Source organism: Columba livia, chromosome 32 (genome assembly GCF_036013475.1).
Source record: "Columba livia isolate bColLiv1 breed racing homer chromosome 32, bColLiv1.pat.W.v2, whole genome shotgun sequence".
NCBI classification, from domain to species: Eukaryota; Metazoa; Chordata; class Aves; order Columbiformes; family Columbidae; genus Columba; species Columba livia.
In genome coordinates, this window is record NC_088633.1 from 122,000 (window position 1) to 139,050 (window position 17,051).

Genomic DNA, 17,051 nt, shown 5'->3' on the forward strand with positions numbered 1-17,051 from the left:
TTTGGGGGGGAAAGGGGGTGACAGGGGGGATTTGGGGGGGATAATGGGGGATAAATGGGGATTTGGGGGGATAAAGGGGGTTAAAGGGGGTTTGGGGGGATAAAGGGGCATTGGGGGGGATAAAGGGGGATTGGGGGTATAGGGGGATTGGGGGGTATAGGGGGGAATTGGGGGGGGAAGGGGGCTTGGGGGGAAAGGGGTTTTGGGGGGGAAAGGGGGTGACAGGGGAGTAACAGGGTCCTCCCCGCCGCCAGGGGGCGCCTCCTGCTCCGGGATGCGCTGCGGGAAGCACCAGTTATGGGGGGGGGTTGGGGGGTATAGGGGGGATTTGGGGGGGTATAGGGGGTTTGGGGGGGAAAGGGGGGGTGGCAGGGGGGGGATTTGGGGGGGGATTTGGGGGGTAAAGGGGGTTTGGGGGGATAAAGGGGGATTGGGGGGTATAGGGGGTTTGGGGGGGAAAGGGGGGTGGCAGGGGGTGGCAGGGGGGGATTTGGGGGGGATAAAGGGGGATAAATGGGGACTTGGGGGGATAAAGGGGGTTAAAAGGGGATTGGGGGGTATAGGGGGATTGGGGGGTATAGGGGGTTTGGGGGGTATAGGGGGGTGGCAGGGGGGGGATTTGGGGGGGATAATGGGGGATAAATGGGGATTTGGGGGGATAAAGGGGGTTAAAGGGGGTTGGGGGGATGAAGGGGAATTGGGGGGTATAGGGGGATTGGGGGGTATAGGGGGATTGGGGGGTATAGGGGGATTGGGGGGTATAGGGGGTGACAGAGGGTGGCAGGGGGGGATTTGGGGGAAAATGGGGGATACATGGGGATTTGGGAGATAAAGGGGGTTAAAGGGGGATTGGGGGGGATAAAGTGGGATTGGGGGGTATAGGGGGGAATTGGGGGGGGGAAGGGGGATTTGGGGGTATAGGGGGAAATTGGGGGGGGGAAGGGGGGTGACAGGGGGGATTTGGGGGGGATAATGGGGGATAAATGGGGATTTGGGGGATAAAGGGGGTTAAAGGGGGATTGGGGGATAAAGGGGGATTGGGGGGGAAAGGGGGATTTGGGGGTATAGGGGGTTTGGGGGGGAAAGGGGGGTGGCAGGGGGGGGATTTGGGGGGGATTTGGGGGGTAAAGGGGGTTTGGGGGGATAAAGGGGGATTGGGGGGTATAGGGGGATTGGGGGGTATAGGGGGTGACAGAGGGTGGCAGGGGGGGATTTGGGGGGATAATGGGGGATACATGGGGATTTGGGAGATAAAGGGGGTTAAAGGGGGATTGGGGGGGATAAAGTGGGATTGGGGGGTATAGGGGGGAATTGGGGGGGGGAAGGGGATTTGGGGGTATAGGGGGAAATTGGGGGGAAAGGGGGGTGACAGGGGGGATTTGGGGGGGATAATGGGGTATACATGGGGATTTGGGGGATAAAGGGGGTTAAAGGGGGATTGGGGGGATAAAGGGGCATTGGGGGGTATAGGGGGGAATTGGGGGGGGGAATGGGGCTTGGGGGGAAAGGGGTTTTGGGGGGGAAAGGGGGGTGACAGGGGAGTAACAGGGTCCTCCCGCCGCCAGGGGGCGCCTCCTGCTCCGGGATGCGCTGCGGGAAGCACCAATTATGGGGGGGGGTTGGGGGGTATAGGGGGGATTTGGGGGGGTATGGGGGGTTTGGGGGGGTATAGGGGGTGGCAGGGGGGGATTTGGGGGGATTTGGGGGTTAAAGGGGGATTTGGGGGATAAAGGGGGTTAAAGGGGGTTGGGGGGATAAAGGGGGATTGGGGGGATTGGGGGGGAAAGGGGTATTGGGGGGTATAGGGGGGAATTGGGGGGGGGAAGGGGGAATTGGGGGGGGAAGGGGGTCTGGGGGGGAAAGGGGGGTGGCAGGGGGGGATTTGGGGGGGATTTGGGGGTTAAAGGGGGTTTGGGGGGATAAATGGGGATTGGGAGGATTTGGGGGGGAAAGGGGGATTGGGGGGGAAAGGGGGATTGGGGGGGATAGGGGGGAATTGGGGGGTATAGGGGGATTGGGGGGGAAAGGGGGGTGGCAGGGGGGGATTTGGGGGGGATAATGGGGGATAAATGGGGATTTGGGGGGATAAAGGGGGTTAAAGGGGGATCGGGGGGATAAAGGGGGATTGGGGGGGAAAGGGGGATTGAGGGGTATAGGGGGGAATTGGGGGGGGGAAGGGGGATTGGGGGGAAAGGGGGTTTGGGGGGGAAAGGGGGTGACGGGGGGGGATTTGGGGGTTAAAGGGGGTTTGGGGGGATAAAGGGGGATTGGGGGGATTGGGGGGGATAAAGGGGGATTGGGGGGATAAAGGGGGTTTGGGGGGATAAAGGGGGGAATTGGGGGGGGAAGGGGGATTGGGGGGAAAGGGGTTTTGGGGGGAAAGGGGGGTGACAGGGGAGTAACAGGGGGGGATTTGGGGGATAATGGGGGATAAATGGGGATTTGGGGGGAAAAAGGGGGATAAAGGGGGATTGGGGGTATTTGGGGGGATAAAGGGGGATTGGGGGGTATAGGGGGGAATTGGGGGGTATAGGGGGGTGACAGGGGTTTTTTGGGTCTGTAAAGGCGCATTTTGGGCGTGTAAAGGCACATTTTGGGGGCGTAAAGTTGCATTTTGGGCCCGTAAAAGCAGATTCTGGGCCCCTAAAGGCACATTTTGAGCCCGTAAAGGCGCATTTTGGGCCCGTAAAGGCACATTTTGGGCCTGTAGAAGCAGATTCTGGGCCCGTAAAGGCGCATTTTGGGCCCATAAAGGCGCATTTTGGGCCCTTAAAGGCGCATTTTGGGCCCTTAAAGGAGGATTCTGGGCCCATAAATGCACATTTTGGGCACATAAAGGCACATTTTAGGCCCGTAAAGGCGCATTTTGGGTCTGTAAAGGGGCATTTTGGGCCTGTAGAAGCAGATTCTGGGCCCATAAAGGCGCATTTTGGCTCCATAAAGGCGCATTTTGGGCCCATGAAGGTGTATTTTGGGCCCATAACGGCGCATTTTGGGCCCATAAAGGCGCATTTTGGGTCTATAAATGCACATTTTGGGTTCATAAAGGCACAATTTGAGCCCATAAAGGTGCATTTTGGGCCCTTAAAGGCGCATTTTGGGCCCATAAAGGAGGATTCTGGGCCCATAAATGCACATTTTGGGCCCGTAAAGGCGCATTTTGGGCCTGTAGAAGCAGATTCTGGGCCCATAAAGGCGCATTTTGGGCCCGTAAAGGCGCATTTTGGGTCCATAAAGGCGCATTTTGGGCCCATGAAGGCCCATTTTGGGTCTGTAAAGGCGCATTTTGGGCCTATAAATGCACATTTTGGGTTCATAAAGGCGCATTTTGGGCCCGTAAAGGCACATTTTGAGCCCATAAAGGCGCATTTTGGGCCCGTAAAGGCACATTTTGGGCCTGTAGAAGCAGATTCTGGGCCCATAAAGGTGCATTTTGGGCCCATAAAGGTGCATTTTGGGCCCATAAAGGTGCATTTTGGGCCCATGAAGGTGCATTTTGGGCCCATGAAGGTGCATTTTGGGCCCATAAATGCACATTTCGGGCCCCTAAAGGCACATTTTGAGCCCGTAAAGGCGCATTTTGGGCCCATTAAGGCCCATTTTGGGCACGTAAAGGCGCATTTTGAGCACGTAAAGGCGCATTTTGAGCACGTAAAGGCGCATTTTGGGCCCATAAAGGCGCATTTTGGGCCTGTAAATGCACATTTTGGGCCTGTAGAAGCAGATTCTGGGCCCATAAAGGCGTATTTTGGGCCCATAAGGGCACATTTTGGGCCCATAAAGGTGCATTTTGGGCCCATAAAGGCGCATTTTGGGTCCATAAAGGCGCATTTTGGGCCCTTAAAGGCGCATTTTGGGCCCTTAAAGGCGCATTTTGGGCCCTTAAAGGAGGATTCTGGGCCTATAAATGCACATTTTGGGTCCGTAAAGGCGCATTTTGGGCCTATAAATGCACATTTTGGGCCCAGAAAGGCGCATTTTGGGTCTATAAATGCACATTTTGGGTCCATAAAGGCACATTTTGGGTCCATAAAGGCGCATTTTGGGTCCATAAAGGCGCATTTTGGGTCCATAAAGGCGCATTTTGGGCCCTTAAAGGCGCATTTTGGGCCCTTAAAGGCGCATTTTGGGTTCATAAAGGCACATTTTGAACCCATAACGGCACATTTTGGGCCCTTAAAGGCACATTTTGGGTCTATAAATGCACATTTTGGGTTCATAAAGGCGCATTTTGGGCCCATAAAGGCGCATTTTGGGCCCATAAAGGCGCATTTTTGGCCCATAAATGCACATTTTGGGTCCATAAAGGCGCATTTTGGGTCCGTAAAGGCGCATTTTGGGTCCGTAAAGGCGCATTTTGGGCCTGTAGAAGCAGATTCTGGGCCCATAAATGCGCATTTTGGGCCCGTAAAGGCACATTTTGGGCCCGTAAAGGCGCATCTTGGGTCCATAAAGGCACATTTTGGGCATGTAAAGGCGCATTTTGGGTCCGTAAAGGCGCATTTTGGGTCCGTAAAGGCGCATTTTGGGTCCGTAAAGGCGCATTTTGGGCCTATAAAGGCGCATTTTGGGCCCGTAAAGGCATATTTTGAGCCCATAAAGGCGCATTTTGGGCCCTTAAAGGCGCATTTTGGGCCTGTAGAAGCAGATTCTGGGCCCATAAAGGCGCATTTTGGCTCCATAAAGGCGCATTTTGGGCCCAGAAAGGCGCATTTTGGGCCCGTAAAGGCACAATTTGGGCCTGTAGAAGCAGATTCTGGGCCCGTAAAGGCGCATTTTGGGTCCGTAAAGGCGCATTTTGGGTCCGTAAAGGCGCATTTTGGGCCTGTAAATGCAGATTCTGGGCCCATAAAGGCGCATTTTGGGCCCGTAAAGGCGCATTTTGGTCCATAAAGGCGCATTTTGGGCATATAAATGCACATTTTGGGTTCATAAAGGCACATTTTGAGCCCATAAAGGCGCATTTTGGGCCCTTAAAGGTGCATTTTGGGCCCATAAAGGAGGATTCTGGGCCCATAAATGCACATTTTGGGCCCGTAAAGGCGCATTTTGGGCCTGTAGAAGCAGATTCTGGGCCCATAAATGCACATTTTGGGCCCGTAAAGGCGCATTTTGGGTCCGTAAAGGCGCATTTTGGGTCCGTAAAGGCGCATTTTGGGCCCGTAAAGGCGCATTTTGGGCCTGTAGAAGCAGATTCTGGGCCCATAAATGCGCATTTTGGGCCCGTAAAGGCGCATTTTAGGTCCGTAAAGGCGCATTTTGGGTCCGTAAAGGCGCATTTTGGGCCCGTAAAGGCGCATTTTGGGCCTGTAGAAGCAGATTCTGGGCCCATAAATGCACATTTTGGGTCCGTAAAGTCGCATTTTGGGCCCGTAAAGGCGCATCTTGGGTCCATAAAGGCACATTTTGGGTCCGTAAAGGCACATTTTGGGCCTGTAGAAGCAGATTCTGGGCCCATAAATGCGCATTTTGGGCCCGTAAAGGCGCATTTTAGGTCCGTAAAGGCGCATTTTGGGTCCGTAAAGGCGCATTTTGAACCCGTAAAGGCGCATTTTGGGCCCGTAAAGGCGCATTTTGGGCATGTAAAGGCGCATTTTGGGTCCGTAAAGGCGCATTATGGGTCCGTAAAGGCGCATTATGGGTCTATAAATGCACATTTTGGGTTCATAAAGGCACATTTTGAGCCCATAAAGGCACATTTTGGGCCTGTAGTAGCAGATTCTGGGCCCGTAAAGGCGCATTTTGGGCCCATAAAGGCGCATTTTGGGCCCTTAAAGGCGCATTTGGGCCCATAAAGGAGGATTCTGGGCCCATAAATGCACATTTTGGGCACATAAAGGCACATTTTAGGCCCGTAAAGGCGCATTTTGGGTCTGTAAAGGGGCATTTTGGGCCTGTAGAAGCAGATTCTGGGCCCATAAAGGCGCATTTTGGGCCCATGAAGGTGTATTTTGGGCCCATAACGGCGCATTTTGGGCCCATAAAGGCGCATTTTGGGTCTATAAATGCACATTTTGGGTTCATAAAGGCACAATTTGAGCCCATAAAGGTGCATTTTGGGCCCTTAAAGGCGCATTTTGGGCCCATAAAGGAGGATTCTGGGCCCATAAATGCACATTTTGGGCCCGTAAAGGCGCATTTTGGGCCTGTAGAAGCAGATTCTGGGCCCATAAAGGCGCATTTTGGGCCCGTAAAAGCGCATTTTGGGTCTGTAAAGGCGCATTTTGGGCCTATAAATGCACATTTTGGGTTCATAAAGGCGCATTTTGGGCCCATAAAGGCACATTTTGAGCCCATAAAGGCGCATTTTGGGCCTTAAAGGCGCATTTTGGGCCCAGAAAGGCGCATTTTGGGCCTGTAGAAGCAGATTCTGGGCCCATAAATGCGCATTTTGGGCCCGTAAAGGCGCATTTTGGGTCCGTAAAGGCCCATTTTGGGTCCATAAATGTGCATTTTGGGCCTATAAATGCACATTTTGGGTCCATAAAGGCACAATTTGAACCCATAAAGGCGCATTTTGGGCCCATAAAGGCGGATTCTGGGCCCATAAATGCACATCTTGGGCCCGTAAAGGCGCATTTTGGGCCCGTAAAGGCGCATTTTAGGTCCGTAAAGGCGCATTTTGGGTCCGTAAAGGCGCATTTTGGGCCCGTAAAGGCGCATTTTGGGCATGTAAAGGCGCATTTTGGGCACGTAAAGGCGCATTTTGGGCACGTAAAGGCGCATTTTGGGTCCGTAGAGGCGCATTTTGGGTCTATAAATGCACATTTTGGGTTCATAAAGGCACATTTTGAGCCCGTAAAGGCGCATTTTGGGCCCGTAAAGGCGCATTTTGGGCCTGTAGAAGCAGATTCTGGGCCCATAAATGCACATCTTGGGCCCGTAAAGGCGCATTTTGGGCCCGTAAAGGCGCATTTTAGGTCCGTAAAGGCGCATTTTGGGTCCGTAAAGGCGCATTTTGGGCCCGTAAAGGCGCATTTTGGGCCCGTAAAGGCGCATTTTGGGCACGTAAAGGCGCATTTTGGGCACGTAAAGGCGCATTTTGGGTCCGTAGAGGCGCATTTTGGGTCTATAAATGCACATTTTGGGTTCATAAAGGCACATTTTGGGCCCATAAAGGCGCATTTTGGGCCTGTAGAAGCAGATTCTGGGCCCGTAAAGGCGCATTTTGGGCCTGTAAAGGCGCATTTTGGGCCCGTAAAGGCGCATTTTGGGCCCGTAAAGGCGCATTTTGGGCCCGTAAAGGCGCATTTTGGGCCTGTAGAAGCAGATTCTGGGCCCATAAATGCGCATTTTGGGTCCGTAAAGGCGCATTTTGGGTCCGTAAAGGCGCATTTTGGGTCCGTAAAGGCGCATTTTGGGCCTGTAGAAGCAGATTCTGGGCCCATAAATGCGCATTTTGGGTCCGTAAAGGCGCATTTTGGGCCCGTAAAGGCGCATTTTGGGCCCGTAAAGGCGCATTTTGGGCCCGTAAAGGCGCATTTTGGGCACGTAAAGGCGCATTTTGGGTCCGTAGAGGCGCATTTTGGGTCTATAAATGCACATTTTGGGTTCATAAAGGCACATTTTGAGCCCATAAAGGCGCATTTTGGGCCCGTAAAGGCGCATTTTGGGCCCATAAAGGCGCATTTTGGGCCTGTAGAAGCAGATTCTGGGCCCGTAAAGGCGCATTTTGGGCCTGTAAAGGCGCATTTTGGGCCCGTAAAGGCGCATTTTGGGCCCGTAAAGGCGCATTTTGGGCCTGTAGAAGCAGATTCTGGGCGCATAAATGCGCATTTTGGGTCCGTAAAGGCGCATTTTGGGTCCGTAAAGGCGCATTTTGGGTCCGTAAAGGCGCATTTTGGGCCTGTAGAAGCAGATTCTGGGCCCATAAATGCGCATTTTGGGTCCGTAAAGGCGCATTTTGGGTCCGTAAAGGCGCATTTTGGGCCCATGAAGGTGCATTTTGGGTTCATAAAGGCACATTTTGAACCCATAACGGCACATTTTGGGCCCTTAAAGGCACATTTTGGGTCTATAAATGCACATTTTGGGTTCATAAAGGCACATTTTTGGCCCATAAAGGCACATTTTGGGCCTATAAACGCACATTTTGGGTTCATAAAGGCGCATTTTGGGCCCATAAAGGCGCATTTTGGGCCCATAAAGGCACATTTTGAGCCCATGAAGGCGCATTTTGGGCCCATGAAGGAGGATTCTGGGCCCATAAATGCACATTTTGGGCCCATAAAGGCGCATTTTGGGCCTGTAGAAGCAGATTCTGGGCCCGTAAAGGTGCATTTTGGGCCCATAACGGCGCATTTTGGGCCCATAAAGGCGCATTTTGGGCCCATAAATGCACATTTTGGGTTCATAAAGGCACATTTTGAGCCCATAAAGGCGCATTTTGGGCCCACGAAGGCGCATTTTGGGCCCATAAAAGAGGATTCTGGGCCCATAAATGCACATTTTGGGCCCATAAAGGCGCATTTTGGGCCTGTAGAAGCAGATTCTGGGCCCATAAAGGCGCATTTTGGGCCCGTAAAGGCGCATTTTGGGTCCGTAAAGGCGCATTTTGGGCCTGTAGAAGCAGATTCTGGGCCCATAAATGCGCATTTTGGGCCCGTAAAGGCGCATTTTGGGCCCGTAAAGGCGCATTTTGGGCCTGTAGAAGCAGATTCTGGGCCCATAAATGCGCATTTTGGGTCCGTAAAGGCGCATTTTGGGTCCGTAAAGGCGCATTTTGGGTCCGTAAAGGCGCATTTTGGGTCCGTAAAGGCGCATTTTGGGCCTGTAGAAGCAGATTCTGGGCCCATAAATGCGCATTTTGGGTCCGTAAAGGCGCATTTTGGGTCCGTAAAGGCGCATTTTGGGCCTGTAGAAGCAGATTCTGGGCCCATAAATGCGCATTTTGGGCCCGTAAAGGCGCATTTTAGGTCCGTAAAGGCGCATTTTGGGCCCGTAAAGGCGCATTTTAGGTCCGTAAAGGCGCATTTTGGGCCCGTAAAGGCGCATTTTAGGTCCGTAAAGGCGCATTTTGGGCCCGTAAAGGCGCATCTTGGGTCCATAAAGGCACATTTTGGGCATGTAAAGGCGCATTTTGGGTCCGTAAAGGCGCATTTTGGGCCCGTAAAGGCGCATTTTGGGCCCCCATGGCGCCCCCACCTTGTCGCGCGTCTCCTCCGGCATGCGGTAGCGCTGGCTCTTCTCCAGGCGCTCGCGCTCGCCCGCTCGCTGGTACTGGCGCGCCAGGTCCCGCAGGAGGCGCTTGCGCTGCAGCTCCCGGCGCTCGCGCAGCGACAGCGCGGCCTCCCCGAACAGCTGCTCCTCGTCCTGGATCTCGGCCTCCAGCTCCTCCAGCTTGTCCTGCTCCCGTTTGGCCAGGTACTCGCGGCGCGAGCGCTTGCGCAGCTCCGGGATCTGGGGAAATGGGGGAGAAATGGGTAAGTGGATGGGGAATCCAATGGGGGATGGATGGGGGATGGGTGAGGAATGGATGGAGAATGGGTGGGGGGATGGACGGGGGATCCAATGGGGAATGGATGGAAGATGGATGGGGAATCCAATGGGGAATGGATGGGAGATCCAATGGGGAATGGATGGGAGATCCAATGGGGAATGGATGGGGAATCCAATGGGGAATGGATGGGGAATCCAATGGGGAATGGATGGGGGATGGATGAAGAATGGATGGGGAATCCAATGGGCAATGAATGGGGAATCCAGTGGAGAATGGATGGGGAATGAAAGGGGAATGGATGGGGAATCCAATGGGGAATGGTTGGGGAATCCAATGGGGAATGAATGGGGAATCCCGTGGAGAATGGATGGGGAATTAATGGGGAATGGATGGGGAATGGGTGGGGAATCCAATGGGGAATGGATGGGGAATCCAATGGAGAATGGGTGGGGAATCCAATGGAGAATGGGTGGGGAATGGATGGGGAGCGGATGGGGAATCCAATGGGGAATGGATGGGGAATGGATGGGGAATCCAGTGGGGAATCCAATGGGGAATGGATGGGGAATGGATGGAGAATGGGTGGGGAATGGATGGGGAGCGGATGGGGAATCCAATGGGGAATGGATGGGGAATGGATGGGGAATCCAGTGGGGAATGCAATGGGGAATGGATGGGAGATGGATGGGGAATCCCATGGGGAATCCAATGGGGAATGGATGGGGGATGGATGGGGGATCCAATGGGGAATGGGTGGGAGATGGATGGGGAACAGATGGGGAATCCAAAGGGCAATGAATGGGGAATCCAGTGGAGAATGGATGGGGAATGGATGGGGAATCCAATGGGGAATGGATGGGGAATGGATGGGGAATCCAATGGGGAATGGATGGGGAATGGGTGGGGAATGGATGGGGAATGGATGGGGAATCCAATGGAGAACGGGTGGGGAATGGATGGGGGATCCAATGGGGAATGGATGGGGAATGGATGGGGAATGGATGGGGAATGGATGGGGAATCCAATGGAGAATGGGTGGGGAATGGATGGGGGATCCAATGGGGAATGAATGGGGAATCCAGTGAGGAATGGGTGGGTAAATGGGTGGGTAAATGGGTGGGGAATCCAATGGGGAATGGATGGGGAATCCAATGGGGAATGAATGGGGAATCCAGTGAGGAATGGGTGGGTAAATGGGTGGGTAAATGGGTGGGGAATCCAATGGGGAATGGATGGGGAATCCAGTGGGGAATGGATGGGGGATGGATGGGGAATCCAATGGGGAATGGATGGGGAATCCAATGGGGAATCCAATGGGGAATGGGTGGGGGATGGGTGGGGGATGGGTGGGGGATGGGTGGGGGATGGGTGGGGGATGGGTGGGAACATGGATGCAAATGAATGGGGAATGGATGGGGACATGGATGGGGACATGGATGGGAAATGGATGGGAAATGGATGGGAAATGGATGGGAAATGGATGGGAAATGGATGGGAAATGGATGGGAAATGGATGAATGGGGAATGAATGAGGAATGGATGGGGAATGGATGGGGAATGGATGGGGAATGGATGGGGAATGGATGGGGAATGGATGGGGAATGGATGGGGAATGGATGGGGAATCCAATGGAGAATGGATGGGGACATGGATGGGAATGAATGGGAAATGGATGGGAATGAATGAATGGGGAATGAATGAGGAATGGATGGGGAATGAATGAGCACATGGATGGGGACATGGATGGGAATGAATGAATGGGGAACGAACGGGGAACGAACGGGGAACGAACGGGGGATGGGTGGGAACAGGGATGGGAACAGGGATGGGAATGAATGGGGGAATGAATGAATGAATGGGGAATGGATGGAATGAATGAATGGGGAATGGATGGGAACATGGATGGGGAATCCAATGGGGAATGGATGGGAGATGGGGAATGGATGGGAGATGGATGGGGGAATGGGTGGGAATGAATGAATGGGGAATGAATGGGAACATGGATGGGAATGGATGGGAATGGGTGGGGGATGGGTGGGGGATGGGTGGGGGATGGGTGGGAACATGGATGCGAATGAATGAGGGATGGGTGGGGGATGGGTGGGAACATGGATGGGCACAGGGATGGGGAATCCAATGGGGAATGGGTGGGGGAATGGGTGGGGGAATGGGTGGGGGAATGGGTGGGAATGAATGAATGGGGAATGAATGGGAATGGATGGGGAATGGATGGGGAATGGATGGGGAATGGATGGGGAATGGATGGGGAATGGATGGGGACATGGATGGGGACATGGATGGGGACATGGATGGGGACATGGATGGGGACATGGATGGGGACATGGATGGGAATGGGTGGGGAATGGGTGGGGAATGGGTGGGGAATCCAATGGGGAATGGATGGGAGATGGATGGGGGGAATGGGTGGGGGAATGGGTGGGGGAATGGGTGGGGGAATGGGTGGGAATGAATGAATGGGGAATGAATGGGAACATGGATGGGAATGAATGGGGAATGGATGGGGATGGGTGGGGGATGGGTGGGGAATGGATGGGAATGGATGGGAATGGATGGGTGGGGGATGGGTGGGGGATGGGTGGGGGACGGGTGGGAACATGGATGGGGAATCCAATGGGGAATGGATGGGAGATGGATGGGGGAATGGGTGGGAATGAATGAATGGGGAATGAATGGGAACATGGATGGGAATGAACGGGGAATGAATGGGAATGGATGGGGGATGGATGGGGGATGGATGGGAACATGGATGCGAATGAATGGGGGATGGGTGGGGGATGGGTGGGGGATGGATGGGAACATGGGTGGGGGAATGGGTGGGGGAATGGGTGGGGGAATGGGTGGGAATGAATGAATGGAGAATGAATGGGAACATGGATGGGAATGAATGGGGAATGGATGGGAATGAATGGGAATGGATGGGAATGAATGGGAATGAATGGGAATGAATGGGAACATGGATGCGAATGAATGGGGGATGGGTGGGGGATGGGTGGGGGATCCAATGGGGAATGAATGGAGAATGGATGGGAAAACGAATGGGAAAACCAATGGTAACATGGATGGGGAATCCAATGGGGAATCCAATGGGGAATCCAATGGGGAATCCAACGGGGAATCCAACGGGTAACAAAATTTCGCAAATCAAATCCAAAGGAAACCACCAAAAACTTCCAAAAACCCAAAGAAACATTAAAAACGCCCCCCAAGAAAAACCCGAAGGGAAATGAAAATGAAACCCCAAAACTCACCCCCAAAACAGGGGGTCAAGATGAAAGAACAAATGGAAACGAGCGTGGGTTTTGGGGGGAAATTGGGGGATTTTGGGGCTCACCATCTTTTTTTGATCCTCCTCGGCGATTTTGAGGCGTTTTTGGGCTTCTTCGTAGGCCTGGGGGGGGAAAAGGGGACCCCAAAAATCAACTGAGAGACCCCAAAACCCACCCAGGGACCCCAAAATCCTCTGGAACCCCCCAGACTCATGGGGACCCCAATGGAGCCTTCACTGGTCCTGGTTGCACCCAGAGACCCCAAATCCCCCCCATATCCCCCCAGGACACCCCAAAACCCCCAAGACCCCCCAGGACACCCCCCAGATTTTGGGGGACCCCTCACCTTGTTTTAGGGGTGTCCTGGGTGCCGGGGCCAGTCCCAGTCACACCCAGAGACCCCAAATCCCTTGGGCCCCCCAGATGCTCCAGGGACCCCCAGGACACCCCAAAACCCCCCAGGACACCCCCATATTTTGGGGGACCCCTCACCTTGTTTTGGGGGTGTCCTGGGTGCCGGGTCCAGTCCCGGTCACACCCAGAGACCCCAAATCCCTTGGGCCCCCCAGATGCTCCAGGGACCCCCAGGACACCCCAAAAGCCCCCAGGACCCCCCCCAGATTTTGGGGGACCCCTCACCTTGTTTTAGGGGTGTCCTGGGTGCCGGGTCCATTCCCAGTCGCACCCAGAGACCCCAAATCCCCCAGGACCCCCTAAATCCCCCCAAATCACCCCAGGACACCCCAAAACCCCCCACGACCCCCCCCATATTTTGGGGGATCCCTCACCTTGTTTTGGGGGTGTCCCGGGTGCCGGGTCCAGTCCCGGTCACACCCAGAGACCCCAAATCCCTTGGGCCCCCCAGATGCTCCAGGGACCCCCAGGACACCCCAAAAGCCCCCAGGACCCCCCCCAGATTTTGGGGGACCCCTCACCTTGTTTTAGGGGTGTCCTGGGTGCCGGGTCCATTCCCAGTCGCACCCAGAGACCCCAAATCCCCCAGGACCCCCTAAATCCCCCCAAATCACCCCAGGACACCCCAAAACCCCCCACGACCCCCCCCATATTTTGGGGGATCCCTCACCTTGTTTTGGGGGTGTCCCGGGTGCCGGGTCCAGTCCCGGTCACACCCAGAGACCCCAAATCCCTTGGGCCCCCCAGATGCTCCAGGGACCCCCAGGACACCCCAAAAGCCCCCAGGACCCCCCCCAGATTTTGGGGGACCCCTCACCTTGTTTTAGGGGTGTCCTGGGTGCCGGGTCCATTCCCAGTCGCACCCAGAGACCCCAAATCCCCCAGGACCCCCTAAATCCCCCCAAATCACCCCAGGACACCCCAAAACCCCCCACGACCCCCCCCCATATTTTGGGGGATCCCTCACCTTGTTTTAGGGGTGTCCTGGGTGCCGGGTCCAGTCCCGGTCACACCCAGAGACCCCAAATCCCTTGGGCCCCCCAGATGCTCCAGGGACCCCCAGGACACCCCAAAAGCCCCCAGGACCCCCCCCAGATTTTGGGGGACCCCTCACCTTGTTTTAGGGGTGTCCTGGGTGCCGGGTCCAGTCCCGGTCACACCCAGAGACCCCAAATCCCTTGGGCCCCCCAGATGCTCCAGGAACCCCCAGGACACCCCAAAAGCCCCCAGGACCCCCCCCAGATTTTGGGGGACCCCTCACCTTGTTTTGGGGGTGTCCCGGGTGCCGGGTGCGGTCGCGGTCGCGCTGTCGCAGCCGCTCGGCGAACGCGTCTCGTTCCGCCAGGTCCCGCAGCCGCTCGCGCTCCGACGCGTCCCCGTCGGAATCGGGGTCCTCGGGGTCCTCGGCGGGGGCGCTTTGGGGTGAAAACCACAAAAAATGGGTCAGTGAACACCAAAAAATGCAGTTTTGAGAAAACGGGGGGTTCGGAAGGGGAAAAACACCCAGTTTGGGGTGAAAAACACTAAAAATGGGTCAGTGAGCATGGGTTCATTATGGGGTCAAGGGCGCCCGGACGCCTGGGTCCTCTATGGGGTCAAGGGCACCCGGACGCCTGAGTCCATTCTGGGGGTCAAAGGCACCCGGACGCCTGGGTCCATTCTGGGGGTCAAAGGCACCCGGACGCCTGGGTCCCCTATGGGGTCAAGGGCGCCCGGACGCCTGGGTCCCCTATGGGGTCAAGGGCGCCCGGACGCCTGGGTCCTCTATGGGGTCAAGGGCGCCCGGACGCCTGGGTCCTCTATGGGGTCAAGGGCGCCCGGACGCCTGGGTCCTCTATGGGGTCAAGGGCACCCGGACGCCTGGGTCCATTCTGGGGTCAAAGGCACCCGGATGCCTGGGTCCTCTATGGGGTCAAGGGCACCCAAATGCCTGGGTCCCCTATGGGGTTAAGGGTACCCGGACACCTGGGTCCATTCTGGGGTCAACGGCGCCCGGACGCCTGGGTCCTCTAGGGGGCCAAAGGGCACCCGGACGCCTGGGTCCATTCTGGGGTCAAAGGCACCCGGATGCCTGGGTCCTCTATGGGGTCAAGGGCACCCGGACGCCTGGGTCCCCTATGGGGTCAAAGGCACCCGGACGCCTGGATCCCCTATGGGGTTAAGGGTACCCGGACGCCTGGGTCCCCTATGGGGTCAAAGGGCACCCGGACGCCTGGGTCTCCTATGGGGTTAAGGGTACCCGGACGCCTGGGTCCATTCTGGGGTCAAAGGCACCCGGACGCCTGGGTCTCCTATGGGGTCAAGGGCACCCGGACGCCTGGGTCCTCTATGGGGTCAAGGGCGCCCGGACGCCTGGGTCCTCTATGGGGTCAAGGGCGCCCGGACGCCTGGGTCCTCTATGGGGTCAAGGGCGCCCGGACGCCTGGGTCCTCTATGGGGTCAAGGGCGCCCGGACGCCTGGGTCCTCTATGGGGTTAAGGGTACCCGGACGCCTGGGTCCTCTATGGGGTCAAAGGCACCCGGACGCCTGGGTCCCCTATGGGGTCAAGGGCACCCGGACGCCTGGGTCCCCTATGGGGTCAAGGGCACCCGGATGCCTGGGTCCTCTATGGGGTCAAAGGCACCCGGATGCCTGGATCCCCTATGGGGTCAAAGGCACCCGGACGCCTGGGTCCATTCTGGGGTCAAAGGCACCCGGACGCCTGGGTCCTCTATGGGGTCAAGGGCACCTGGACGCCTGGGTCCCCTATGGGGTCAAAGGCACCCGGACGCCTGGGTCCATTCTGGGGTCAAAGGCACCCGGACGCCTGGGTCCTCTATGGGGTCAAGGGCACCTGGACGCCTGGGTCCATTCTGGGGGTCAAAGGCACCCGGACGCCTGGGTCCCCTATGGGGTTAAGGGTACCCGGACGCCTGGGTCCATTCTGGGGTCAAAGGCACCCGGATGCCTGGGTCCTCTATGGGGTCAAGGGCACCCGGACGCCTGGGTCCTCTATGGGGTCAAAAGCACCCGGACGCCTGGGTCCTCTATGGTGTCAAAGGACAACAGGATGCCTGGGAAGGGACCTCGAGACCCCCAGAATTTGGGGGGGACCCCAAGAACTGGGGGGACCCCAACACCAACCAGCACCCCCAGGGGACAATAGGGACCCCAAGACCCCCCATAAATTGGGGTGACCCCCAATTTGATGCGACTCACGGTGCTGTCGACGTCCCGGGGGTCTCAGGGGTCTCGGGGGGCTCGGGGGATTCGGGGCGTCGCGCTCGCAGGTGGCGGCGCCGCTTGGCGGCCATGTTGGGGGTGGGGCCTGCCGTTGGCTCCGCCCCTTCGTCATCGCTCTCCACCAATTGGTATTGGCGGTTGCGCAGCTCCAGCGCCGCCCGTTCGGCCGCCCGGCCCGGGGGCTCCGACGGGGTCGCTCGGGGGACCTGGGGGCGGGGACACGTCGGGACACGCCCACGGACACGCCCCAAATGTGCCACACCCTTATTGGCTACATCCCCATTGGCTACACCCTCCAGCGGCCACAACCCCCAGTGGTTACTTCTCCCACTGGCCACAACCTCATTGGTTACATCTCCATTGGCCACACCCACCACTAGCCACACCCCCAACTGGCCACGCCGTCCATTGGTCACAACCCCATTGGCCACACCCCAATTGGTTATATTTCCCACTGGCCACGCCCCTCATTGCCACGCCCCAAATAGACTCCAAGCCACGCCCTCTATAAACACAAGCCACGCCCCTGCCACCCCACATGTCACGCCCCCAGCCATCAAGCCAAGCCCCCACCGGCCGCCAGACCACTCCCCCCATGGGCATCAAGCCACGCCCCCACTCACCCCCATACCAGCCCCCCACCTGCCCTCAAAACCACGCCCCCACCGGTCTGCAAGTCACGCCTCCA

At 56.5% G+C, this 17,051-nt stretch overlaps 1 protein-coding gene across 1 annotated transcript in view; it reads right to left on the reverse strand.

Moving 5' to 3' along the window:
- DHX16 (DEAH-box helicase 16) overlaps positions 1 to 17,051 on the reverse strand; it is a 68,354-nt gene that overhangs the window by 50,865 nt on the left and 438 nt on the right. Inside the window, 4 exon segments of the mRNA XM_065044079.1 lie at positions 9,145 to 9,399; positions 12,792 to 12,848; positions 14,402 to 14,555; positions 16,340 to 16,569. Coding sequence (XP_064900151.1) covers positions 9,145 to 9,399; positions 12,792 to 12,848; positions 14,402 to 14,555; positions 16,340 to 16,569 — 696 coding nt within the window.